This window comes from Mesoplodon mirus (genome assembly GCF_964341445.2).
Source record: "Mesoplodon mirus genome assembly, chromosome: 12".
NCBI classification, from domain to species: Eukaryota; Metazoa; Chordata; class Mammalia; order Artiodactyla; family Ziphiidae; genus Mesoplodon; species Mesoplodon mirus.
This window is the reverse complement of record NC_138988.1, coordinates 65485401-65513289: the sequence shown is the minus strand read 5'-3', so window position 1 is coordinate 65513289 and position 27889 is coordinate 65485401. Positions and strand designations below refer to the sequence as shown.

Sequence of the window (27889 nt, the reverse complement as noted above, 5' to 3'; positions counted from 1 at the left end):
ATAATAAAAAACATTCTTAGACTTTTCAGAATCTTTTCATTTGAACTTTTCTTAGAAGTTCTTCAATAATAAGCTATTAGAAAGTACAGTAAAATTCAGAGTTACTTATATTAGGTAAGATATGACTTCATGTAATAGAATGTTTGGTAATTAGAAGCCATAGTCTTGGGGAAATTGGAGGGAACAGTCGTTTCCTCTGATGAGACCCTCAAAATTTCAGTCCTGAGATTTTAACATGATAATTTGGTGGATAATCAGGATGAATTAATGAGTTTGTTATATAAACTGAAGTTATTTGGAAACATGACTGAAAAGGTAATGGAATTTTTGTGGCTGTTATTAATTTACAATTTTTTTATAACAAAAACTATGGCATAGCATGCAGAGAGAATGTACATAGCCTCGAAATTTCTTCATTCCTTCCATAAGGACAGACCAATCATAGGAAACAATTAGAGAAGACCTTTCACTTATGGCTAAACACATGAGTTGGTTTTACAAATACTGGATAATCCGAATTGTTTTTAAGCAAAACTTATGTGAGGGAATTGTTAAGCATGATTGAATTCTGTTTGATTTTCAATTATTGATGATTTTCAGATATTCTGGGTTACATGCCAAAATTATTCAAAAATAATTTATGTGGCAAGAATTCTGTGTTGCAAATACACAAATGAATTTACATATAAAAAGAAAAGAATATTTTGGGTACATTTGCTCAGAAACTTAGAAGTTTGGGGTGAGTTTGAATTTATCAGTTTTAAATATTTTTAGAACTCAAAACTCTATGATATGAAAATCTTTGCATTAGGTCTGACAGACACCTTCTTAACATGTTATAGAGCAAAATCAAGAAATATCTTTTACTGAGTTTATAAATGAAGCTCTTGCTAAGTTTAATTATTATGGTCGTACACTTTTCTGCTATGTAATGCGATGTATATAATATTATTATACAACTTAATATATAACTTAATAAATTAAGTATATAACTTAATAAATACAAATTAATATTTTGAATAACAGATATTCCCTAAATTCTGTATTAGGTACAAATATTTTCTTTTCTCTTATGGATCAATAGACTCAAATCAATAATCTTGAAGGGAAACCTCTGTTTAAAAGATTTGGCTTTAGAATCATTTATAATTTCTGTATTTGTCTTAAAGTACTGGATAATTTTAAAAATAGCACAAGAATAGAGCTACTCACTTATTTTACAGGCTCTCCCTAGCTTCTCTTGAAAGTGGTACATTATTTCTTTATTTTCTTTTTATTTGATGTGGGATTGGTGGCTTGCATTGTTTCAGGCAGATTAGATGAACCTATTTGCAAGGCACCTATAGAGACGTAGATGTAGAGAACAGACATGTAGACACAGTGGGGGAAGGGGAGAGTGGGATGAATTGGGAGATTAGGTTTGACATAAATACACTGCCATGTGTAAAACAGATAGCTAGTGGGAACCTGCTGTATAGCACAGGGAGCTCAGCTCGGTGCTCTGTGATGACCTAGATGGGTGGGATGGAGGCAGGGGTGGGAAGGAGGTGCAAGAAGGAGGGGATATATGTATACATATAGCTGATTCACTTCATTTTACAGCAGAAACTAACACAACATTGTAAAGCAATTATACTCCAATTAAAAAAAAAAGATAAAGTACTCTGGCTTCTTTCCATATGAAAGAGTATCTATTCATTCCTTCCAATATAACTCACATCATTTGTTAACTGTTCATTCTGGCAAGTAATTAGGGAAAATATTTTTCATAAGCTAAAACTCCCTCTCTGTTTCAGCCTTGGCTTTCAGTCTCTCAGTCTGTCACAGTTATGTTGATGTTGAGCGCTGCATCTTTTGAATTCTGGGCATTATTTTCAGGTTTACAATATGTAGGAGTAGTCCAAGTTTTTAGAATTTTTAACACTCAAAGTGTGGTAAAGTTTTTAAGGATTGTAGTCATCATTATTATTATTATTATTATTATTATTTTTGTTGTTGTTCGGTACGCGGGCCTCTCACTGTTGTGGCCTCTCCCGTTGCGGAGCACAGGCTCCGGATGTGCAGGCTCAGCAGCCATGGCTCACGGGCCCAGCCGCTCTGCGGCATGTGGGATCTTCCCGGACCGGGGCATGAACCCATGTCCCCTGCATCAACAGGCGGACTCTCAACCACTGCGCCACCAGGGAAGCCCTGTAGTCATTATTATTATATTATGGTTTATATTCTTGCAATGGAAGAAAACCTATTTCCTTTTCCAAAGTGCATTTTGAAATTTATATTGATGGTGATTTAAATCTTTTCAAATCATGCAATTCCAAAAGAATATAACTCTTTTAGATTTTTGTCAATGAATTATTTTCCAAAGGGAGACACGCAAATACAATTTTATATTGATGTTCATTCTGGAGAATAAATGAGATATAGTATCTAAGAGTTCACCGTTTATTTATATTTTATTTCAAATTCAAAGCAATGCCTCATTAGCAAAACAGAATTTCTGCCATTTTCTCAGAGGTTTAAAGGCCTCTTTTTGTGTTAGGACTGTTTGCATAAACGAGCAAGTGACAAGAATGTTTTGACAGTTTCACAAATGATGTCCTATGACCCTGTCTATTTCTCTTTCCTCTAGTTAACTTCTCCCACTGCCTCTGAGCAGCTTGCCTATAAACCACCTGCTTTCTCCTTTGTTTCTCCAACTAATCAGAAAACACCACCTGTCCCAGTCGACCTAGCCGGAGCCTCTGTCCTGGAGGAGTTCCACCCGAGGAGGCTGGATGTCAGTGGGGCCCTGGTGGAAGAAACAGCCATGTCCTTTCAAACTTCCGCCTACTCTGCACCCTTTTTTGCACCGAAGGGCACGTCCTCGACGTCACAGTTCCCCCATCCCGCTCAATTATCAGGTTCTCACTCATCCAGTCCAAGTGCAGTCCAGCAAAAACCTGGCCTGACGTCTGAAGTCCTCAAGAAGACTGTCACCTCGCATGTCCTTAGTCCCAGAGAAAGTCCGAGAACCTCTTCTCCTTCGCTGCCCTCCAGTGCTTCTCTGAAGTCGAATTCAGCCTCCTACATCCCAGTCCGCATCGTCACGCACTCACTCTCTCCGAGTCCCAAACCCTTCCCCTCCCCTTTCCACGGCTCTTCTTCCACTGTCTGTAGCCAAGTGTCATCCAGCGGGAACTTCTCAAAGTCAGGGGTGAAATCCCCAGTGCCCTCCCGGCTTTCCCTCCTCACTGCCATCCTCAAGTCCAACCCTTCTCACCAAAGACCCCTTTCCCCGGCATCCTGTCCCACCTTCTCTCTCAACTCCCTGGCTTCTTCCAGCCTCACACTCGATCAAAAATTTAAACAAACCTCTCCTACGCCTAAAAAATCCCTCTCGAGTTGCTCCCTGCGAGCGGCGTCTCCAGAGCAAAGGGAAAACCAGGTTTCTGATCTCAACCAGCAATCCTTTCCCTTCCCTTTTTCCACTAAAGCTGCTCCCTTTCCTCTGGCATCCTCCCTTTCTCCCCGGAAACAGGGCCGTAGCAGCCTTGCTTCTTTGAATGTAGAGAAAATGCCATCCCCCACTTCTTTGAAGAGCAACCCAATGATTTCCCAGCTGCAAACCAGTACCTCCAGTTCTATGGGTCTGCCTCCTGTCCCTCCAAGCTTTTCTCCTTTGTTTTTCAAGGGCAGACAGGATGCTGACCTCAGGGGCCCAGGAAAGCCCAGGGATATTTCCCCACATCCTTCTACGATAGCCTCGTCGGCATCATCTTCGGCGTCTCCTCCCACTAACCCAAGAGCCAGGCTCCCCTCTCCAGAGAAATGCTACCATCCTTCCCCAGCTCTTTCAAACCTGATAAACAGATCCAAGAGAGCATCAGCACCTCTCTCTGGCCAGGGGCAGACACCTTTAGCTCCTCCCCCACACCCTGTCTCCAGCACTGGCTCTGCCTCTCTTCCCCAACGGGGGTGCTTCGCTCTCCCTCGTGCTAATCCGCCCACAGAGGTGCACCACCTCAGTACCTCAGCGCTGCACCCAAATCTTACCCTGCCTTCAAGACTTGGGAAATCCGAAAGCTCCATATCTGACCACAGGTCATCTGTTTCATCCCCATCACCTCCCACCTCTCTAACAAGAACCAACGAGCTGATTTCACCTTGTGCATTGTCCATGTCAACAGGCCCTGAAAATAAGAAACACAAGGTATTTTTTATTTTATTTTGCACGTTGCATGGTGCATGTTTCTTTTGAAATACAGAATCTTTTTTTTCCCCCAGGGGAAAAATCAGTAATTATGATATTCTTTCTGTTCCTACAAGGAGATAGTGCAAGGGGATCTAGGATTTGGTATATTTGAATGTGTAGATGAATTATAAACTGTCTAAAATTGTGTATGTTTCTGAAAGCCTCTTTGATTTTGCAAATCCTCTTATGGTAACCTTTTATATCTGTGGCTCCAAGAGCATTTTTTCCAGGCATAATATGAGTTAAATTATTGTTCCCAAAGATGGAATTTAGAGCAGTTAGATGGAATTTGGGAATATGATACATTACTGATTCTTTAATAACATGGACCCTATTATCGATCAAAATATCCTGTACTGATAAAATAGTAGACAGGATTACTGTAAAATGGAATATTGTCATATATCAAGCCCCATATGATTGCCCAGCCAATTTGAAAACTTTCTATTTCCTTTGCTGGCATTTATTTATTATTAGTAATTTTCTTCCCCTTCCACCATGATGATTTCTTTATTACTCTTCATACACCTCAAGCTAAATCAATATGGATTTAGCTATGTACATGTTGGGCAAAAGAGAATAGAAATTTCCTTTGTATGTGAAAATTATTTGATTTATTATGAACACTGAATACTTCATGATTATAAAATACGGAAAGGATGGACAGGCTGGGTAGAGGGAAGTAGAGTTAAGAGAGGAGAAGTATTGACTTTTAAATCCTCTGAAGCTACCCATTGAGGAAGGATGTGAAATCAGCATTTACTTTAATATGAGAAGGGAAACATTTGAAGGAGTTACCCATAGCATTCATTGTTCATTTTTCCTGGAGGAAGGCAACTCTGCCCTAGAGTGTACCGGCTTCCCAACTGTTCTCATGTAATTTAAGATATGGAGTTCAGACACTTAGGATTCAGTCAGTATTCTATAAATGAAATAAAATTATGAAAGTGTCTGTATTAGGAGGGGGTTTGGATTTTCAGTTCAGCTCATTGAATTAACATCATTTTAGAGTGTCCAAGTTGGTTCCATGGAGATTGTATTCAACTCTGTCACTGTTGGGATGATGAACTTACCATGGAAAAGATGAAACAGCCCACATGATGCTGTTAATATGTTACAATACAATTCAACTTAAAAAGCATGCATTAGACATCTACTGTATGCCCACCACCATACTAGCATTTTTGTGGATGTGTTTTATTTTTATTATTTATTTATTTATTTATTTTTTGCGGTACTCGGGCCTCTCACCGCTGTGGCCTCTCCCGCTGCAGAGCACAGGCTCCGGATGCGCAGGCTCAGCGGCCATGGCTCACGGGCCCAGCCGTTCCGCGGCATGTGGGATCTTCCCGGACCGGGGCACGAACCTGTGTCCCCTGCATCGTCAGGCGGACTCTCAACCACTGTGCCACCAGGGAAGCCCGATGTGTATTATTTTTAAGGAAAATAATCCTTTGTCTTAAAAATATATTTTATTCAGCAAAACAACATATACATATATATAATGTAGAGAAGCTATAGAGAGTTATTAAATCTACAGTAAAGCTAGAAAACAAGGATAAGGCAATATTAATATAATGTAATACAGATTATGTATAAAAGTTCACTGAATTCAGTATAAGAGAAATATTATTATGGGATATGTTTAGTAAGGGAAGTTATCATAAATGTCAGGCCTGTCGGAAATGTTTAGGATTTAGCTTAATGAAGAGGAAAGCAGGTGGCATTTCAGCAATGGTAAACAACTCCACCAAATATACAGAAGATGATCCCAGAGGAGTATATGTGGACATGTAAGAAGATTGGCCTTATCATCGAATAGTGGTGATAGTAATGATAATTACAGTAACAGATATCAAATACTTTCTGTGAGTCAAGAACTATCCTAGTAGTTAAACAAAGTAGTTAAAATTTAATTAAAAGGGACCATGTTAGTTAATTTTGTCATGACTATATGAGATTGGTAATATTATTTTCTTCATTCTGTATACCAAGAAACTGTAGTTCAGTGAATAACTTGCCCAGGTTACATTTCTTATACTGGCAGAGATGACATTTATATTAATTGAAATCTACTGATTCCTGAAGCCATGTTCTTTATTACTGAGATTTATTGCTACAAAGCAATAACTCATATTACTTATCATTTTAGTCTTATTTATTAATTCTCATGAAGGAATTAAATGATGATTAGAATTATCAATTTGTATAATATTTGGATCGTTTTGAAATTTATTTTTCAAGATTATTAAGCCCTTGTATTTTAAACTTCAAAGCAAATGCGATGGAGGAAATCTAACTTTCTCTCTAACTCTATGTTTGAAAATATGATTTATTTGAGGTGAAATGACCTGGTGATTATCTTTTCAGTACATATGTGTGATTATAGAATTCATTTGTAATGTATTAAAAAAAAAAAAACCCTGGTGATCTAAACAATACTTTTTCCTGAATTTATTGGCAATTGTCTCTTAAACCATACTGCCTTACACTTATTCTTTACCTTTATGAAAAGTAGTGTTACTCCACAGTCTTCTTAGAGGGTTTCTGTTTGTGGTTCACTCTGTTTTGTTCATGTTTTGTCCCATTTTTGGAGATCTGGAAAAGAGTGAGCCCAGAACGGCTTCTGATGAAGCCCTTTTTTGCCCTAAAATCAAGTTTTTTGAAGACCTGTTCCTTCCCAGCTCATTTACTGCCCCCAATATTGAAGAATTTTCAGTGTTAGCTTTATTTTTTCTGCTTATTTTCTTTATTTCCAAGTTAATAAAGTTCAAGCTTGTAGAAATGCTTCTTAAATTTGATGAACATGTATGAAAATATGGAGAATGATTATAATTAATCCATTTTTAACTGTTCCTTTGAACAGAAAAAATAATGTTTCTTATAATGGGTAAAATTTATGATAACTTTTGCAAAATTAGTTTCTCTCAAGACATTTATTTGTCATATTTAACATATATATATCATATAAATATTTGTCATTTATTTCTTCCTTGCTTCTTGCTGTTATCTCTGTAGGTAAAAAATCAGTATGTGTATATATATATATATATATATATATATATATATATATATATATATATATAAAACTACTCTTGCAAGAATTGTAACTTGAGTGTGAAAAGTTCAGTAAAATGGACACTGTTGGATACTGGAAGAGATAAATCTTATTGCAGTTATTTTTGATGTTTGACTCGTTTTGTTTAAATTGCTAAGATTTCTTTATAGATTGATAGGAAATAGACAAAAGCTTTGGGATATCAAAGAATTTATATGCTTTTATGGACTGTTTCTTTTCTGGCTCATTCCACTGTGGTGCTAATCTGAGCACAGGACCCTCTTTGAAGTCAAAGAGTTTCAGATTTAGATCAGCTTCACCCAGTGCCAGATCCTGAAAGGAAAGAGGTCCTAGAATACAGATAGCCATCAAATTAAAACATCAATGCTTGAAAGATATTAGTTCCAAGTCTGGCCTTACTGTCCTTTGATATGAAAATGAACTGGAACAGCTAGCTTAGGCTGAGCTAAATTCAGGTATAAGATATGTTTGATAGAATCTTAAAGTTCTAAATCTGCTTTTATTTGTATAATGGCTATATTTTAATTTCAGATATAGTTGAAAAATATTATTTCACATTATAATCATGGTCCTAGACAGGATGGGTGTCTCCCTGAATGTTGTTCCCATGGCTCTTTGATCAATGTGTATATTGTCTGAGACACTTTTTCCCCTTGGGAAAGCCTGAATATCAGAAAATTAATCTATGGAGTTGTATTTGGGTTCCCAATATATTTTGCCTTCATTAAAATTTACATTTTTCTCCTAGTGAGTTATCATGGTGTTCCATATGGAAATTTGGGATGGCCATTACATCAAAACCTCATACATTTTGCCCCTCAATGATGATCATCTGAAGCTCTGTGCGGGCTCCAGTGGTGTCACTGTCCTGGCCTGAAAGCTAGCTGGACACATGGATTGGTTAGGGAATCAGTTGGGAGCTTTTAGATATTTCATGAACTTTTATATCTGATGTTTTATTCATAAACTCTCATTCTTTTAAGGCATCATAACATTTCCAAGTATATCACACTGAAAACTTGGTGATTACAAGCCTCTATGTGACTTTCTCCATTTCTGCTGATCATTACATAATCTTGGAAATGAACAGATTGAAATGTACCTCCATGAGCAAAAATGGTCAGTCTGAGTTCAAAACAAATCACTCATTCGTACAATAAATATGTATTGAGTGCTTATTATGTACACGTTTCAAAGTTGTGAAGATGCTGAAACAAATAAAATTGTAAAAAATGCCTTCTAAAAGAACATTTATGTTCTACAGTGAAAGAGAAACAGTCCACAACCCTCCCCCTCCCCAATAAGTAAATTTTCTTGTATGTTAGAAGATCATAAGTGGTATAGAGAAAAGTATAGCAGGGTAAGAGGTGGTTGTCACCAATTTATGTTGGGTGGCGGAGATAGGTTTGTTTGAAAGGGTGACATCCAAGGAGGTGATGCTTCTTGAGAGAGTATAGTCAGGCCCTTCCTCAGGGTCTTGTTTATGTAATTTGAGGTCCTGCCATTTACCTGTACTTAAAGTGTAACCATGAGTTCAAATATCTGATTCTCAAGGCAAATAGTACAGTTTGTTTTGAGATCTCATAAATCTTTATTACTAGAGCCTGTGGTGAATTTTATGTGTCAGTGATGGGGGTGGTGGTGAGGAGAGTGGTGGGAAATATTTTCTGAAGGGGAAGGGTGTGTTCTTGCTATCCCCAACTTCACACCCAGGATTTATGTTACAATATCTAGCATTGCCTATAAATAGAATTAACTCTGATAAACTTACATACAAAATGCAATTTCCTTTTTTAAACCTAAACTTTGCCCTGTACCTGTTATGTAGTGAATATTTAACAGATATTTATGGAAAGATGACTAAAAGCATAGATTGAAAATTGGAGAGATATAGTAGTTATCACTGAATTTTTTGCTGGATTCAAAGTCAGACTGGTCGGTTCTACCTTGTATGACTAGCTAATGGTGATTCCAGACTGTAATATTACAGCCTATTCTTATTATTTAAGTTATAATTACAGTGACTAGGGTGATCTGTAATTTTAAACAAAAGAAGGGAAATCAATGAATTTGCTTTCATACTTGGAAGCCTTGACATACTAAAAAAGAAATATGCTCCAAATTTGGATATTGTTAAGAGAAACTAAAAGAAATATACTGAACACAAAAAGTATCTCTTATGGCAACAAGAATGATGTTTGGACTGAGAAGGATAGGCTACATATGTCTTAGAGATGCATAAAGCCCAAGATAGATGAAGAACTAGAAAGGACATATAGTTGCTCTAAATAAGTTCATATCTCCTGGTCTAGATAAATCATATCTCAAAAAAAAAGATGAAATTTCTAATTCTATTGCAAAAGAAGTATTGTAAATGATGGGAAAGAGGAGATTTACCAGAAAAAAGAAGCAAGCTGTTTTTTTAACACAAAAAGTGGAAGGTAAATTCTGAAAATTATGGCAAATTCTTAGGTTGTGAATGTTTACCAAAACAGTTATAACTGGAAGTCAGACATTTTCTTCAAGCAATAGACATTTATTGAACAATTTCTAGCTTCTAGCTTTTGTGATGTCTTTCATGATATCTTGAACAAGGAGAGATATTTGAGAAGTAGTGATATATTTCTGTGAATTCTGAATGTTTAATCCAAAGCATCCTCGAGATCACTATCTCATCACCTTATTTTAATTTTATGCATATTATTATCTCTCTATGGCTTTTCTTTTGCTTTCTTATTTATTTGTCTGCTTATTGTTTGTTTCAGTTCATTAAGATGTAAGCTCTAGAGAGTAAAGGCTTTGCGGGTTTGTTTACTGCTGAATCACCAATACTTAGAGCAATGAATGTCGCAAAGTAGATACTCAATAATATTTTGTTGAGTGAATCCATTAGTTGAACTGCCGTATCCAAATAAATTTACAACATGGATTGATGCCCACCAGGTTGGCAGAACCCAGTAAGCAAGAGCTCCCTATCCTTGTATGTGACTTGAATGAAGTTAAAGATGCTATACCTAAAAAATGGTTCATGAAATAATATAAAATTATCTGTGCAGTTTACAATTACTGACAAATCTAATCAGTGAAATTGGATAGAGATAATACCTAAAGTACTATTTTTGGATCTAGAGGGAAAAAGCATAAATACAGGATGGAGTTTAATTTCAACAAATGTTAAGAAAAAGATGAAAGGATTAGGAATTTTAGGTAATAGCATACTCAATGTGATCCAACAATATAAAATGACCTCAATTTCATTCTGTGAATTCTAAACGCACCACAAAAACCAAGGAGGCAATGCCAATGATTATCATCTTCACTGTATTAATTGAGTTTATTGTCAATATCATGTCAGTGATGATGATATTCTACTTTGTGTTAAAAATACATCTAGATAAACACACCTTTTAAAAATTTATATATAATAGTGTGTTAATTTCAAATTCCTAATTTGTCCTTCTCCCCACGTTTCCACTTTGGTAACCATAATTTTTGTTTTTTAATTTTTTTTAGAAGAAATGTAAATTCTTTTATTTTATTAAAATATATATTTTTTAATTTTTTTGGCTATGTAGGGTCTTCATTGCTGCACGTGGGCTTTCTCTAGTTGTGGCCAGTGGGGGCTACTCTTCGTTGCAGCGTGCGAGCTTCTCATTGCAGTGGCTTCTTTTGTTGCATTGCATGGGTTCTAGGTGCGTGGGCTTCAGTAGCTGTGGCACGTGAGCTCAGTAGCTATGGCTCGTCGGCTCTAAAGTGCAGGCTCAGTAGCTGTGACACACGGTTTAGTTGCTCCGTGGCATGTGGGATCCTCCCGGACCAGGGCTCAAACCTGTGTCTCCTGCACTGGCAGGCAGATTCTTAACCACTGTGCCACCAGGGAAGTCCCCATACATTTTTTTTTGAAGTCTGTGAGTCTGTTTTATTAAATACGTTCATTTGTATCATTTTTTTACACATTGTAAGTCAACTGTAGTCTAATATAAAATAAAAATTAAATTAAAAAATTTAAAGGAATTTTGACAGAGGAAAGGGATAGTGAAATTCTTCAGCTGAGGATCGGTAAGGAAGGAGTAGGTGGAAACAGTAGTATAACTATCACGCATAAGAGAGCTCTTAGTCCAAGCAGGGAAAAAGAGGACCAAGGTCCTATAGGAGTAAGTTAGCAGGAAACATATTTTGGCTCAATATAAAGGGGAATTTTGTACCAATTCTAACAATTAGACCTAAATGTGCTGCCTTGGGAGGTAGGCAATTGTTCATGGTGTGCCTGAACAGAGGATCAGAGAGATTGATGCCTTGGATGAAGGGGTTGGAACAGATTGCCTTCAATATCACTTCTAATTCTAAGATTACATGGCATTACATTTATAATAACAAGATATTGCTCTGTAGAGGCTTCACCAACTATATTCTTTAGGACAGCTGTGGATAGGAGAACAAACATTATAAATGATTATGCATCCTGAAAGGAGAGGCAAGGGCATATGGCAGGTAAATCACAGTTGTTGAGCTGGAGCACCCTTGCCCAAATCCCAGCTATGATTTAGTAGCTAGTAACCTTGGATAAGTTTCTTAACATCTGTCTGCTTTAGTTTCCATATATAAGGTAAACATAATGTAATATCTACATAATAGGTTTGTTGTGAAAACTAAATGAGATAATACACATTAAGGTTTCAGAAGGGTATCTGGCTTGTTGTGATTGTTATCTATTATTATTGTTGCAACTGTTGCTACAGTTAAACATCCACAAACCATTGTGGAGTATTAATAACATATTTTATTCTGCATTATTTGTCTGTTTAGATATTCCTTGGGAAAAAGTATCTTATAGAGAAGCATGGATATTGGATCCAGATGGACCTGAATTCCAAATCTGTTTGTTTTTTATGGGCTGTGGTCTTAGATGAGTCACCTGAGCTCACCACATCTTCTTTTCCTAATGACTCTTTAGTTATAGGAATTCTGCAAAATTAAATGAGGTAATACAAGTTATTCGCCTAGTCATAGATGTCAGCTCTAATTCCACATGCTGAGATGGCATTTTATTTTAGTGCTTATCCAAATACATTATTATCTGGAAACCATAGCAGTGCTGGATCAATAGAGACTTACAATTAATGACTTTAGTCATTAATTATAAAATTACAGGATTCTGCTTCAGTAGGTAAGCTCAAGTCTTGAAGGGACCAGAGACTTTCTTCTTCCAGGTCTGGCATTTTGATTTTTTTCTACTTGAACTTCTTCCTAAGGAATATGAATGTGACAGCCTCTTACCTTCCTCACACCAGTTGAATGAGGATTACACCAATCCCATCCATAAAATTCAAGGTTTTATTTTACTTGATTACCCTGTCTTCTTCTGTAGATCCTTTGGTCTTCTTTCCAGGGGATGAAGACAGCCTGGAGCTGCATGCCAGTTTCCCGCTGGCTCTGGGCGAGTGAGGAAGTTGCCTGAGAGCTTTTGAAGTGAGAGGAACCTTGAGCTTAGTTAAGCAGCTTGGGACCCAGAACAATATCAAAACTGGGCCTTTGATTATGTATATGATACTGGTTTCTACAACTTTCTCATGCTCAACCCTCTCCCCCAAATACTTCCCAAAACTGAACTAGATTACTCTGAGTTTTACTTAAAACTCAGAAAGTTGGGCTTCCCTGGTGGTGCAGTGGTTGAGAGTCCACCTGCCGATGCAGGGGACACGGGTTCGTGCCCCAGTCCGGGAGGACTCCACATGCCATGGAGCGGCTGGGACCATGAGCCATGGCCGCTGAGCCTGCACGTCCAGAGCCTGTGCTCCACAGCGGGAGAGGCCACAACAGTGAGAGGCCCGTGTACCGCAAAAAAAAAAAAAAAAAAAAAAAAAAAGAAAAAGAAAACTCAGAATGTTTTATCATTTGATTCATTAACATCACTGTATTAGAAAGTGCAGGAAAGGGTGATGAGGTTTAAAAAAATGAAATTAAGATCAAGAGCATGGCCTTCTAGTTTTTCCATTATGGAGTTAAATTGCTGATATCACTTCTATTCAAAATATACTACTTTCTAAAAATTACTGCTAAATTTTATGTGTTCTGATCATTGTTTTTATGAATGATGCAAGAGAATGTATTGAGTTCAATTAAACTTATTGGCATAATATTTGTTAATTATGGCACTATAAAAGAAGAATTGCTTTCCTTTGAGAATCAAGCAAAAATACCCCAAATATTTATACAATAGTATTCCTCTCAGGGCATGCTACTAATGAGAAATTTATATATAACTTTGTAAAAATGAATGTTTTTAAGTTCTGAAATGATATAGCATATACTTGCCTATAATCTCTAGGCTGATATTTTATTGTGATATTTCTTTGCTTCTCATTCTAATAAAATATTAACATAATAAACTAATTTTTTTCTGTCAAAAACAAGTTGTTGAAGCATAATCACTGTTTTCTTCATTTGATAACATGTGGTTTAACTTGGTAGAACTAGTCTAAATTTATGTCCCATTCTTTCCCCTTTTCAATTCCACTCTTGCTTTCTGGTTACCCCCATTCTAGCAATACAAGACCAAGTCCAGCTACAAGGCTTTTGCAGCAATCCCAACAAACACATTGCTTTTGGAACAGAAGGTCAGTGTTGGCTCAAAAGCAGAGTGAATTTTGGTGATGTTTTCTAAAATTGCTTATGTCATTTTTGTTATGTTTTAAAAAAATCTGTTTTCAAGTTCTGCTTTTACTAAAATAAAATGCTGCTCTTAGTTTAGGATGATGTAGTGAAAGCATCTTGGATAGAATCAGAGACATCATTGATTTATTGGTAGAGTCTTGGTAGGAGCCTGGAGTTATCCAAGCTACTAAGCAGCTCTGAGAAACTTGATTCAGATTTGGGTACATCCCTGTCCCTTGGAATTTTAAATGGTTATTAATATTTAAGAGCTTCTACCTCTATTCACATTGATCAATAGAGTAGAGGTAAAATGGGGTTACATGTGGGCAACTGGCCACCTTTGTAATTTGATGATTAATAGTGGCTTCCACAGGGTGGAAATATTTTAGCCAAACATCCAACTTAGCCTCTTAAATCCCATCATGGTCTGAACATTTTATCCATTTTCCTCAGCCATTGATCTGACCTCCATGAATGGGAAGGAGGGGTTGAGATCCCTTCCAATGATCCAGCTACTTTCACATGGCTCCAGGACATTTTTGACTTGCTATTGAGTCCTTAACTATAAAATTATGGGATTCTGCTTCAGTAGGTAAATTAAATTAAAGCCCCTTGTTTCATAAGTCCATTACAAAGACTCAAATGAAGCCCCAGTAGAAGATCATATCAGAATTGAAGTGAAATCAATTACCAAGTCTATGACATGATACATTTCTTATGTTATTTTTATGATATTTATTTTGGCAGTTTATCTTTGCATGAAGCCCTTTTTTTTTCTGTGCAATTATAGTGTTTCAAATAATGTTATAATTTGTCAAAATGTTAATGTTTGCAACCAGGTGGTATTTTGACCACTGGCTTATGAGCCTACATTCTTGTTATTTTAGCATGATCTGGAGAATAAAACTGTTATATATTCTCTTGTCTAAAAAAGTAGGAATTGTTAGTGGGAGATACTAAGTGGTATATAGGTGAACATTGGTTGTCAGTATCTCTTATATCATGTATCTCTGATAACAAATTCCCAGTTATCCACCTGTGGCTCAGAGTCTATGCTTTATATATCTGAATGCCTTGAACTGGGGGTGGGGGGTGAGGGGGCCATCTGTAACTATTTATCTAGCTTCTCTTCTGAATTTTGACTTTCTATGGTTCATTGAAAGATGATATGGGTGTAAAACACCAATTTCAGGAGGTTTCAGGAGGCTTCAGGAAGTGATACCTTCACGAGATGCCCCTTATCCTATTTTCTAGAGTTAAATATTATGTGGAGTCATAGTAGAAGTGTTCCCTCACCATAGACCTTCTCCCCATTTCAGATGGACATTTCCAAAATCTGGTCACAAGTGCCTGCCTTCACAGAAATGGGAGAAGCTCTTCCACCCAGTAGCCAGGCAGAGAGAATAGGGGCTGTTGTGCCACAGTGTCCTTCCCTCATGCTGGCCGGCTCTCTTCTCTTCCAATTCAATGGATTTTAGAGATTATAATCCATTAGTCAGTCATTAAAAATGAGGAATGATTAGCTTAATTTCAAATTGCATCACAAACCCATTTCATAAATGTCTATGGTGGTATCGCTTTGCATTGAACCTAATGCAAGTTCATATGGGAGAGGTTTTGTGTTTTTAATTTTGAATAAAACATACTCCAGTAAAATTACTATTTTTATTTTTAGTACCACAACATGTAAATATCATGATATCTAGTTTAAATATCATGATATCTAATTTAAAATATCTAATACAGTTATCTAGTGTGGATAATGGTCTCTTGGCTAAGATGTTGTTTTTGGACAATAAATATTTGAATTCTTCAAAGATCACAGGATATAACATGATGTTTGTTTTTCTTTAGAGCCTTTTATAATTCCACAGTATTATTATTTTTTTTGCTGGCTTTCCCATGTTATGTATCCCTCAATGAGAGATTTTACTTTGTAAGAATTTTTAAATAACAAAAGTATTATCCCATGATTTTATGAGAGTTTATTTCTATTTTCAGTAATATTTTTTGAATGATATTGTGCTGTTTCTTTCATGGATGTTGTTTTTAAAAAATAAATCTGGTAATTTTGATCTTTTTGCCCATCTGTTTATACAGTAGAACTCATCCTATGCCATTAAAATCAAAGGGACTTATTTCTGAATTGAGTAAATTAAAACTATAATCATCAGAGACTCATCTATTTGGGAGACGAGTAACATTTTGGAATATTTTAAATCACAGAAGCTTTTCTGAGATCCCTTTAATATCTTACAGAACAGCACAATTAAGGGGTAGGGTGATTGCACAGTGTCATTACAATATTCTGTTAGGGTCCGTGCTGTGGAATGCCTTGAAGATGAAAAAACACATTTACTTCGTCTTAAGATAGATGGACAATTAATTCTCTCCCCCAACCGGATTTTTTACACCACATTCTGTTTTATAGCATATAGTATAATTAATGAGGAACCAGAATCACTTTAAAAAATAATACTATTTTTAAAAGCAAAATTTTCTCCAAATTGAAATACAGGCATCCCTTCCAATCAGATATTAAGCTTTCATTGAATCCTTGGGTTGGTTTCAGTTTTAATCACCCCTTGATGAAGCCCATAATTTTCAAAAAAGTACATTTTGTTGGCAGGGGACATGAGGTTTCTGATACTTCAATTCTGTAATTTATTGTCCGTGTAAAACTTAAATTTATAGCTTATTCTGTTTTCTATCATTTTTTTCCCCTATGAACATTTAGGAGGAAAGCATTTTTAACTAAAGCCTTAACTAAGGCTTTAGAGGCATCATTTTTTAATGTGTTGGTGTTGGGGTCTTTGACTTAATCTCCTGCCAATAATCATCTTCTCTAAGATTGAGATGAGGATGTAATACAAGTGATTATAAAGCAGGAACAAAATAATCAGATGAACGTGCATTTGTGACTGTCCTTATTACAATATGTTCAACAATATACTGGGCTCTGTAGAGGAATTAATTTTGATATGGACATTATTTTTTAGTCTCAATGTGGGTACTGCTGTCCTTTTCAGAGAATGTTGACGATCTCTCTCTCTCTCTTATTGACTAATCTTTCTTCTTAATCATCTGAGTCTGATAGCAATAGGTAAAAAGTTAAAATTAAACTGAAGGGCACATTTTAATATTCTAAATAAATGGATTATTATTTTTATTGAGCAATTGTATTAAGGAAAGGAAAGATGAAGGGATATTTCCTTGAAATCAAATAATGTGAATATATATTGTCTCACAGTGATTAATTTTTTTCCATGAAAGAATATACTTTTTCATTGTAAGTAATTTATCTGTTCCCTTACTCACAATTACTTCTCAGGATAAAATCAAGGCTATGGTTATGTACTGTTTCCCAACAAATTATATTACTATGCATTTAATTCATAAGCTTAATGTGTTTAAAAAAATTTTAGAGTAGCTCAATTTTATAAATAGCACCTATAAATTATAGGATTAATTATTTAAATGAAAGTTACAGTAGAAAAATTATTTTATTTTTCCTGGTAGAAGGAGGATAAAGAACAACTGTTTTGAAGACAGTAGTAAAAACTGTGCTACAAAAATAGAAAGGTAAAGATTTGAGATATCTTGTCAATTGTCAAATCATTTTATTCTAAGTTGCCAGTTTAATTTTTTAAAACATGAGTTGATAAACTCCAATCTGATTAAACATATGTCTTTGGGTGAGACTATTTTAGGATTTTACATGTCTCAAAAATTTAACAAAATCTGGTTACCGACTTAGCATATGGTTTAGACTAGAGAGACATCTCTTAATTTAGGTTAGTTCAAGAAGTAAATGTATTCCCAATTTCTTTAACAATGGAAAAGTGCCTAGGACCCAAATCTATACTAATTGGTTCTTCTTGGGCAGTTGTCTACCATGCAACTATTTCTTTTAAGGCGCTTAGTAAACCATATTAAAGTATGCATACTTGCCATTTTTTTCTACTATAAGCTATATGAGAAAATATAGTAGTTTTTGTTAAACATTCATTGAATGAATTAATTTAGTTTGCACCTGGGTAGGTCTCTTAAATTTCCAATTTTATTCTACACGATTTTAAAGTAAATTTTTGCTCATAGGATTGTAAAAACAAGGGAGCCTCGTATATGGCAATTAAGATGATGATAAGCATCTTCCTTTAGGGTACAATAAGCTTCATCAATTCTAATTCCATGGAAAAGATATAAAAGGCCTTCTGCTACAAGGAAAGTAAGTTGGTTTTAGACTTGGTACCTTTTAATGGTTAAAGAATACAATCACAATGGCTGCCATACCGAGTACTTTAGCATGTCAGACACTGAGCTAAATGCTTTATTATCCTCACAACTCTGTGAAAATTTTGATGCTCCAAAATGTCAACTAAATTTCCCAAAGCTGCAGGGCTAGTGAGTTGCTGAAATGGACCTTAAGTGGGATATGATTATCCCCTAGCTTTTCCCTGCTCAGCATGCAACAGTGACATCAATTAGCTAAAGTGAAATATTGAGCAAGAGGTGATGTTTTGGATAATTTTTTATTACTTACTAGAGTATATTTAAATATTCATTAAATTAGAGCTGCAAAAGTTTTTTTTTTTTTCATGAGGAACAGTTAAAGGGAATTGGAAATAGCTTAGTTCTGACAAGACTTGAGTTAGTGAGGGTTTACAAAGCACCCCAATTTTTTGAGTTATTGAAAGAGAGGTGGTGAATTACAGTAGAGGAGGTGCTGGCTGGGAATCAGGAGCACCCTTCTGACATACTTGATTAAACGAAGAAAAAGTGTGGAGGCTTTGCCATTAAGCCTTCAGGAACAGGTTTGAAACTGGCCGTAATGACTTGCCAAAACTTCCTTCCTTCTGTGTGAGAGGAACAGACATTTAACCCTCCAGAGATCTTGGGATTAAAAACACCAATTAAATTTCCTCAATTCTTGAATTTTTAAAACAATCATATGAAAATAATCTGCTGATAAATATTCCTAGACCTTTAAAGAAGCTGTAATTTTACATATTGGACGGCCCTTTGGTTTACAGCATATATTTCCCCCTTTTCTTCAGATCTGAGTGCTACTCAGACCTGAATCTCCAACTAGAGAATCAAAATGAGATTTATTTAGCTGAGAATATCTCCAATCTTACAAATGGTGTTGTATTAATGACTGAAAATCAAGCAAATCTCTTGTAGTCACAGGATTTATTCTAACAAATAGCTGGTCAGATTAACAAAGTATAGCAGTTTTGGGGTTCTGCCTGAATTGTTTTTTGGGAGGTTAATTTTATCATTATTAAAATACAGTACTCACCCATGAAATTTTTGAAATCCAATCCAGTTAGGTAGTCCAGGCATCACAAAAAGTTTACAAGCCCTTTTAGAGTATCCTCTCTTTGGAAGCAGTTTACTTTCTAACTCTACTTAGAGTGCAACTAATTCATTCTATTTTCAGATTTTTAGAACTTAATCCTATTTCCAAAGAGAGCAGGTTCTAATCAGTCTGCTGATTCAATATATCTGACTTAACAGTGTTTGCAGTTCCATGAGAGATGCTCCTTTTGGATGGGGAACACTTATTACAGTGTGTGGTCATATATTCTCATAAAGACTTTGATTTACAATGCTTGCTCCTAGTTCTTGCCTCTTAATTATAATGTCATGCTGAGCTCAGAAACTATTTTCTTCTAAAAGTAGATTCTCTATGTCTCTTTTCAAAAACTGGGCCCCAAAGTTGTGCTACAACCACTTTTAATGAGACTATTTCTAACCACTACTTAAGAATCTTTAAAAATAGGATTCAGGGCTTCCCTGGTGGCGCAGTGGTTGAGAGCCTGCTTGCCAACGTAGGGGATACGGGTTCGTGCCCCGGTCCGGGAAGATCCCACATGCCGTGGAGCAGCTGGGCCCGTGAGCCATGGCCGCTGAGCCTACGTGTCTGGAGCCTGTGCTCCGCAACAGGAGAGGCCACAACAGTGAGAGGCCCGCGTACCGCAAAAAAAAAAAAAGGATTCAAAGCGTGTTCCATTTATGCCTCACTTGGCTATCAGCCAGTCTGGTAGAAAATATATGTTTTTTAAATAAAATCTTTTATTGGAGAATATTCTAAGAGAACTTCAATCAAAATGAATAAATCTAAAGAAACATCAATACAATCCTGCCGGGCTAAGTTGTCAAAAAGCAATCTACAGTCAGGCTTCACATTAATGGAGAATTAATATATTTTCTTTTAATACATTTTTGTACTACAGAGGAAAAACCTACTTTTTATGACTGCTAGAAGGAGTGGATCAAGATGATATATTTGACAGAGAACTCCTTGTCAATAAAAAAAATCAATTCTAGTGAATTTCAAGGTTATTGAGACTCAAAATAATCCCCCTTCCAAATTTTAATGCAGTTCGAGTATTATCTCCATTTCAAAGTTTCAGCATTACTGACTGAATACTAGTTATCTTCCTTAATTTTCCAAGCATTCTGAGTAGATAGTTTTTTCATTCTTTGAGTAAATTTCAATACTTTAAGTAGCATAATAAAAGTTGTGTTTGCCTATAGTAATTTCCCACGAAGTAACCAAGATAATAATCCTATTTGATTTTGGCTGAAAAAATATTTGCTCATTATATTAACATGGATCACATACTCAGATCTTTGATGGTAAACACATTTAATTGAAATATGGGAAAATAAATTGTTACTTAAAATATTCAGAGTTTAAACTCCTTCTCTAGAGCATTTTACTGAGGCATATTAAGATCATATTCTATGATTCATTTATTCATTTAACTCCATTTATTTGTCAGTCTGCCCTTTCAAGTCATCCTAAAGATCTTTACTGAAGACATATCATGTGTTCTATCCTGAGACCATCAAGATAAATACCATAGTTTCCTAATTGTTATAGGACAAATGGTACAGTAGAGAGGAGATACAGTTGAAGAGTAATGATGATACAATATGCTTAAGGCATGTATGGAATGATGCAGTGCCCCAAGGAGGCAGGGGCAGATTTTGCCTGGTGCAAATGCCAAAAAACATTATAAAGGAACTGGATTAGGATTTTTAGGATGAATACGAATTCTAAGTGAGCTGAGGATGGAGGAGGGATAATCTAGGCAAAGTTAGTAACGTGTGCTTGGAAGGTCAGCGCAAGTTCAAAGAACTCAAGTGATCCATTGTGGTTAAAGACCAGCATGAAAGTGAGTGGGTAGAAGGTGTTGTTGGAGAGCGAGGAAGAGCTAGACCAAGGTTCTCTCCTAACCTGTTAATCCTGGTCACTAATTATTTTTTTTCTTTTTCATTTTTTTTCTTTTTTTTACTTTGCAAGTATTTTCTCCCAGTCTTTGCCTTTTTTTTTTTTTTTTTGGTAGTATAATTGCTTTACAATGTTGTGTCAGCTTCTGCTCTACAATGAACTGAATCAGCTATATGTATACCTATATCCCCTCCTCTGGGTCATTAATTTCTGACTTTTTTCTTCTCTATAATGATCGTCATAGTTAGAAGCCTTGTGTAGTGTAAAGCCTAAAATTAAAGCCCAATACTACCTGCTTGGCACCTGGTAGAATTGGGAGGGCCTCAGCTGGTCTAATTGCAAGCTCACCTCCCCACTCTGCTCCCCCAGATAAGGTCCCCTAATCCTCCCTATCAAACCGACAAGATGCAGTGTCTACTTATTCAAACAAGCCGACCACACCCTTCTAAGGAAGCAGGGATGCCTCACTCTCTTGATCCTACAAAACCTGCCTTCCACAGCCCCTATTGTTCACTGTACCCTGAGCACGGCTCTTATGTGGCCCTGATAGAATGCACAGTTTCTTCCCCTGGGCCGTAACCACCTCTGACTATTAAACTACTGTGGATTTCACCTGTCCAGTGTCAGGTGTCATGTATTTGGCCATCCCCATCACCACAGAGTGGAAAGCCCTTCCCCTCCCCCACCAACAGGGTAAATAGGAGGTGATTAGAACACCATGTCAAGGAAAAATTAATCTGTCTGAACACCAGCAAGGAGTTATCTTTACAACATTTTCTGTTCCCTGCTATCCATTACTCATGATTAATCAAAAATATAGAGGATGGAGGAGAGGAAAAGAGATTTTTTTTATGGTAGGAAAGAGGCAGTCTCAAGGGTTTCTGTTAGGTTATCATAGCCAATGTTTTATTTAATGCAGAGAAATAGATTTTGAAAAAAATGATTTTCAGACAGTATTTTCCTATGTGATTTATTGAAATAAGGGGGATAGCTTAACATAATAAATGTTTATTTCCTCCCTACATCACAGTGGGGTAAAGCTCAACTTGGCCATTCAGCATGGCTCTCTGTTGGTGACTCAGCGATGTAGTCTACTTCCATTTTGCATCTTAGGTATATGCTAATAAAAACATTTTGTTGTATCGGGCAAAATAGAGATTAAGACACAAAGCACTATTAGGGATATAGAGGGTTACCTCATAATGACAAATCTTTAATTCATGAGGAAGGTATACTTCTTCTAATTATGAATGTAGCTAATAAAATGGTTTCAAACTACATTGAGAAAAATTGCTAAGATCACAGGGAGAAATTAACAGACTCACTACAATTCTGTGAGATTTTATGGAGACTCAATTAATTGATGACTTTCAATTATTAATAGAATAAGCATACAAAAGAAAGTGGTAAAACTAAGATGATTTGAAAAAAAAAGAAAAATCTTGATCTGATAGATACATACACACACACACACACACACACAGAGCTCTGTAGCCAACAATTAGAGAATAGATGTTTTCTTTAGCATAAATGGAATATTTACAAAAAACTAATCATGTCTTATACCATAAATCTCACACTACATAAGAAATGGCTATTTTGAGAAGTTCTATGGTTATAACTAAATAAGTAGGTAATTTAAAAATTTGGGGAAAAAACCCTTATATTTTAAAAAAAATAGCAAGAAAAACTACCTTAATGGGAATACCTAAAAATGTATTTAGAATTGAATGACAGTGACCATACAACATATCACAACTTGTAGAATGCAACAAAAGGGATTCTTTGAGGGAATATAGGATAAATCCAAAGAATGTAGAAGGAAATAAACAGAAAGATATGAACAGAAACTACTGAAATGGAATGTGAGTATGCCAAAGGAGATCAAAGTCAAAAGTTAGTCCAATTAAGAGATTAGAAATGGATAATTCTACATGGAATTTGATTAAGAAAAAAGCAGGTGGACACAAATAAATATTAGAAATGATGAAGGAGATGGACCAAGATGGCAACATAGGCAGCTTCTGAACTTCTCTCCTCCTAGGGACACATTGAATATAAAGCTGCACATGGAGAAATTCCCTCTGAGAGAAATCCAGAAACCCGCTGAGTGACTCCAGCATCTCAGATTAATAAGAAAATACCCATACGAAACCTAGCAGGAATGACTGAGATACATTCTTGCCACCAACCCCATCCCTGGCACAGTATCAAACAATTCGGAGGGAAACCCCAGCTCCTAACTTTGCCCTGAGGTTTTAGGCTGCACATCTAATGTCACAGCTTTTAAGGCTCCCACCCAAGGGACAAGCCCGCAAAATACCAAGCTCCAAAAGCCAATGGGGCTTGTGCCCACAAGAACTACAAGACTCCTTATATTGGAGATACTAGTTCCACAGGAGAAAGTAGGCAGTTGTGGGCAATGACTCCAGGTCAGAGAATAGCTCATCAGACGTTTCAAATATATTTCTTCTTGGAAACATGGAGACATACAGGGCTTTCTTTGCATTCAGACTTTACTACATGTATATTTGACTAAAACCCTCACGTGAGAACTATTTCATTTATTATCACTAGGCACTAGACGAACCAGCCAAGACAGAGAGCATCTCCAAGGACAGCACATTAGATCCACCTCTGGAGGTAATGGCTTCAGATCACCCCTGCTTTTGAAATGCAATCCCGAAACTCATTGCTAACCCAGTACCTGGTTTCAATTCTTCCAGTTGTGTTTCCCTGAACAGCTCAGGCAGCAAACTGAAGAGCTCTGTGCTACCATTGATAAGGTCTTACAGGATTCCTTGTCTATGGTAATGCCTTAGACTAGACCGTGCAATTCAAACCTTTGCTTTGCTTCACTTCATTTCCCTCTGCTTGGCTAGGATGGATGCAACATAAGCTTGTCTTTTTTTTTTTTTTCTAGCATTCTTCTGATTCTCCTTCAAGTTCCCTACAGACATTTTTGGGTTCTGACACAATCAAAGTATGTATTATTTAATATAATTTACTGAACCATAAGAGTTATTATATTAATGATTTTTTAAACTGCAGGTCAAGGCCCAGTAGTGACTTGGGAAATTAGTGGATAGCGACTAGCATTGTGGGTTTTTTTTTGTTTTTTTTTGTTTTGTTTATTTGTTGTTAGCAAACAGCATATTAAAAATAGAATAATAAGAATGTAAACTATCAATCAGACTGTATTATTCCAAGCAGTGAGTAGGTATTGTTGACATTTATTTCAATTCGTTTACATGTACAGGTATAGGCATGTGTATATAGGTTGCAGTAAAATCTATTTCTAACTGTAGGTCAAGTTCAAAACAGTTTGAAAGCCAAAGTATCAGACTATGTTGTTATATGTTGGCATTTAGGATATAGAAATGTATGTAGAATTTGTGACTTATTCTCATCCCAAACCATAGCTTCAGTCCTTATGTAATTCAGAGTCCTTACACTTGTAGAAACTGAAAATGAGGTAGACTAAAGTAGTGTTAGTCTTAGAGCTTTAACACTGGTATTATTTCTGGAATTCTTTTCTTTTGGTTAACTGAAGTTATTCTATTTTTTGTTGACTCAGAGGGACAGAATCCTGGATATTTTAGATAATTTGAGGACTACTAAAGCATTGTTATAATTGAATATTTAAGTACTCCCTTCTTATCATGTAGCCTTTTTCATTTGTTGGGATAAAATATTACATTTCTCCAAGTTATTTTTCTTTTTGAATGCTTTGTACAGATCTACTTACCCAAATTTCAAAATGATTGTGGTTTTTCTTTTATTGATAATTGTTAGGGTTTTTTGGTCAGTCTTATTTTCTTTCTTGGAATTAGTATAGTTTTTGCATATTCTTTTTCAAAATTGGACATTGTATGTATAAAGTAGATTTTATTGTATTTTACTTATTTAAAAATTTTTATTAGAGTTGATTTACAAAGTTGTGTTTAAAGTAGTTTTTAAATGTACAGAATTGCCTATAACTAAAAGAGTATTTCTAATTTTCAATTGGAACATTATAGATGAATATCCTTTAATAATGATGTAGAAGCCAGGTAATCACTCATTGTCAGTATTATTATATTTTAGTAGGAAGAACCTGCAAATGGATAGTTATAGCTTCTCTATTTGTAACCTATTTTGTATATTCTTTAAGTCTTTTAATCTAAAGATAGAAAATTTGATTTGCCAGAGAATATATAAATTTTAAAATGTATTTTTTTCTCATTTCATTTGTTGAACATGTAAAAATACCCTATATTACATTAAATGTAATAGGAATAGGACTTAAGTAACATGTGAGTAATAACCTGTATTATTGATTTATTTAACAAATATTTAATGCTTATAGTTCTAAAGATACATTATTCTAGGCCATTCAATTTAAGGCAATTATTTCATTTAACAAATATTTATTAGTGCTTACTATGGGCTTGGAACTGTGAGGTACTATGGTGATAAGTGTGAGCAAGGCAGAGTAATCAGAGAGGCGTACTTTTTTTTTAAATTGAAGTAGAGTTGATTTACAAGTTAGTGTTAGTTTCAGGTTACAGCACAGTGATTCAGTTATACAAATATACATATATGTATTCTTTTTCAGATTCTTTTCCCTTATAGGTTATTACAAAATATTGAGTATAGTTCCCTATGTTATAAAGTAGGGCCTTGTTGTTTATCTATTTTATACATAGGAGTATGTATATGTTAATCCCAGCCTCCTAATGTACCCCTCCCCACACCCCTTTTCCCCTTTGGTAACCATAAATTTGTTTTCTATGTCTGTGGGTCTTTTCTGTTTTGTAAATAAGTTCATTTGTATCTTTGTTTTTTTTAGATTCCACATATAAAGTGATATCATACGGTATTTGTCTTTGTCTGACTTACATCAGTTAGTATGATAATCGCTAGGTCCATCCATGTTGCTGCAAATGGCATTATTTTATTATTTTTTATGGCTGAGTAATATTCCATTGTATATATGTACCACATCTTCTTTATCCATGCATCTGTCAACAGACATTTAGGTTGCTTCCTTGTCTTGACCATTGTAAATAGTGCTACAATGAACATTGGGGTACATGTATCTTTTCAAATTAGAGTTTTCTCTGGATATATGCCCAGGAGTGGGATTGCAGGATCATATGGTGGTTTTATTCTTAGTTTTTTAAGGAACATCCATACTGTTCTCCATAGTGGTTGCACCAATTTACATTCCCACCAACAAGGTAGGGGGGTTCCTTTTTCTCCACACTGAGAGGTGTACTTTGGATATAGTGATCTGAAAGTAGGATTCAAACTGAGACCATGAGGGAAAGAAGCCAGTCATAGAAAGATCAGGGAGAATAGCTTTCAGGAAGAGGAGTAAGCATGTGCAAATATCCTGGCAGGAAAGAGCTTAGTGTGCATGAAGAAGGCCAGTGTGGTTACAGTATGGTGAACAGTGTGAAATGAGGTAAGAAAGGGGTGTAGGGATGATGAGGATACTTACATGCCATGCCATGAAGTTTGGATTCCAGGGAAAATGGGAAGATATAAAAATATAGGGGGAATAATATGAAACCATTGAGAAAGCTGGCTGATGGCTGCTGTGATGAGGCTACCGAGGTCAGAGGAAACATGACAGTGGCCTGGTACAGAGGAGCTGCAGAGAAACACTGGGTATAAAAGAGATATTGCAGCCTTGCTTTGGTTTGGATGTGTGCAGAGAAGGAGAGGAGAATCGTGGAAGAGCTCCCGCTCTTTGCCTTGACTGTAGACAAACGTGAAGGGGGCTCAGTGTGGTAGAGGCAAGAGGGTTATGTTTATTTGGATAAGATAAGTTCAAGATGTGTGTCAGCGAGGCCTTAAACCTGTGTGGCTGGAGCTGGTACGAGGGATCAAGGAATGACGGGTACGTTGATGCTGTGGACACCCTGTACGGAGCTCACAGGAACAAAATATTGTAGGTCCAATCAAGGAGAATGAAAGTCTATTGTGGTCGGAGTGGTGTGGTAACATGGAAGCTACAAGAGCACAGTGTTTAAGAGAGTGTGATCGTGGTGATTGTTGCCAAGAAAAACAGAACGAATAAAGCTAGAGAAGTGTTCATAAGATTTGACTTTGATTTTGAAACTATATTGCTATTGCTTATGTGTTTATTATCATCATTTTGATTTTTCTAGCCTTTAGTAGCCTATACAGTCCTTGTGAACCCGAGGCTGTTCTTTTTAGTCTCATATGAAAATTGTGACCTTATATATTGATACATAACATATATGTAATTTTTAATTCATGTTTTCCTAGACGTATCTTTTATTACTTTTTTCTATTATAATTGTTTTACTATTTTCTATTACTTTATTTTTTAATCTTTTTGTACACTCGTCTTATTTTCTTCAAGACAACATATTTCTGGATATCACTTTTATATTTGATCTGAAATTATGTTTATCTGGGACCTTAAGCCATTAGCAATTACTATAATTCTTCTTATATTAGGATTAATATCTCCTATCTTATTTTATATTTGCTACTTGAAATGTTTTCTTTTTTGACTTTCCTACTTTCCTTTGGACATTTTGATATTTACGGGTTTGAAAATTTTACTTTGCATTTTTGTTACTTTTCATATTTACATCTAAATTATTAAAGACAATAATTATGCTTATTTTCCTTTCAATTTTAAAGCTCACATATATCTTTTTCT

The 27889-nt window shown here is 35.8% G+C and overlaps 1 protein-coding gene across 1 annotated transcript in view; it reads left to right on the top strand.

The window, feature by feature from the left end:
• The window catches only part of MLIP (muscular LMNA interacting protein), a gene marked incomplete at both ends in the record, with an annotated part of 291349 nt that overhangs the window by 140205 nt on the left and 123255 nt on the right, over positions 1-27889 (top strand). The window contains 5 exons of the mRNA XM_082637722.1: positions 2630-4189; positions 13856-13927; positions 23785-23850; positions 23934-24017; positions 24131-24190. Coding sequence (XP_082493848.1) covers positions 2630-4189; positions 13856-13927; positions 23785-23850; positions 23934-24017; positions 24131-24190 — 1842 coding nt within the window. The remainder of the gene's footprint in view (positions 1-2629; positions 4190-13855; positions 13928-23784; positions 23851-23933; positions 24018-24130; positions 24191-27889) is intronic.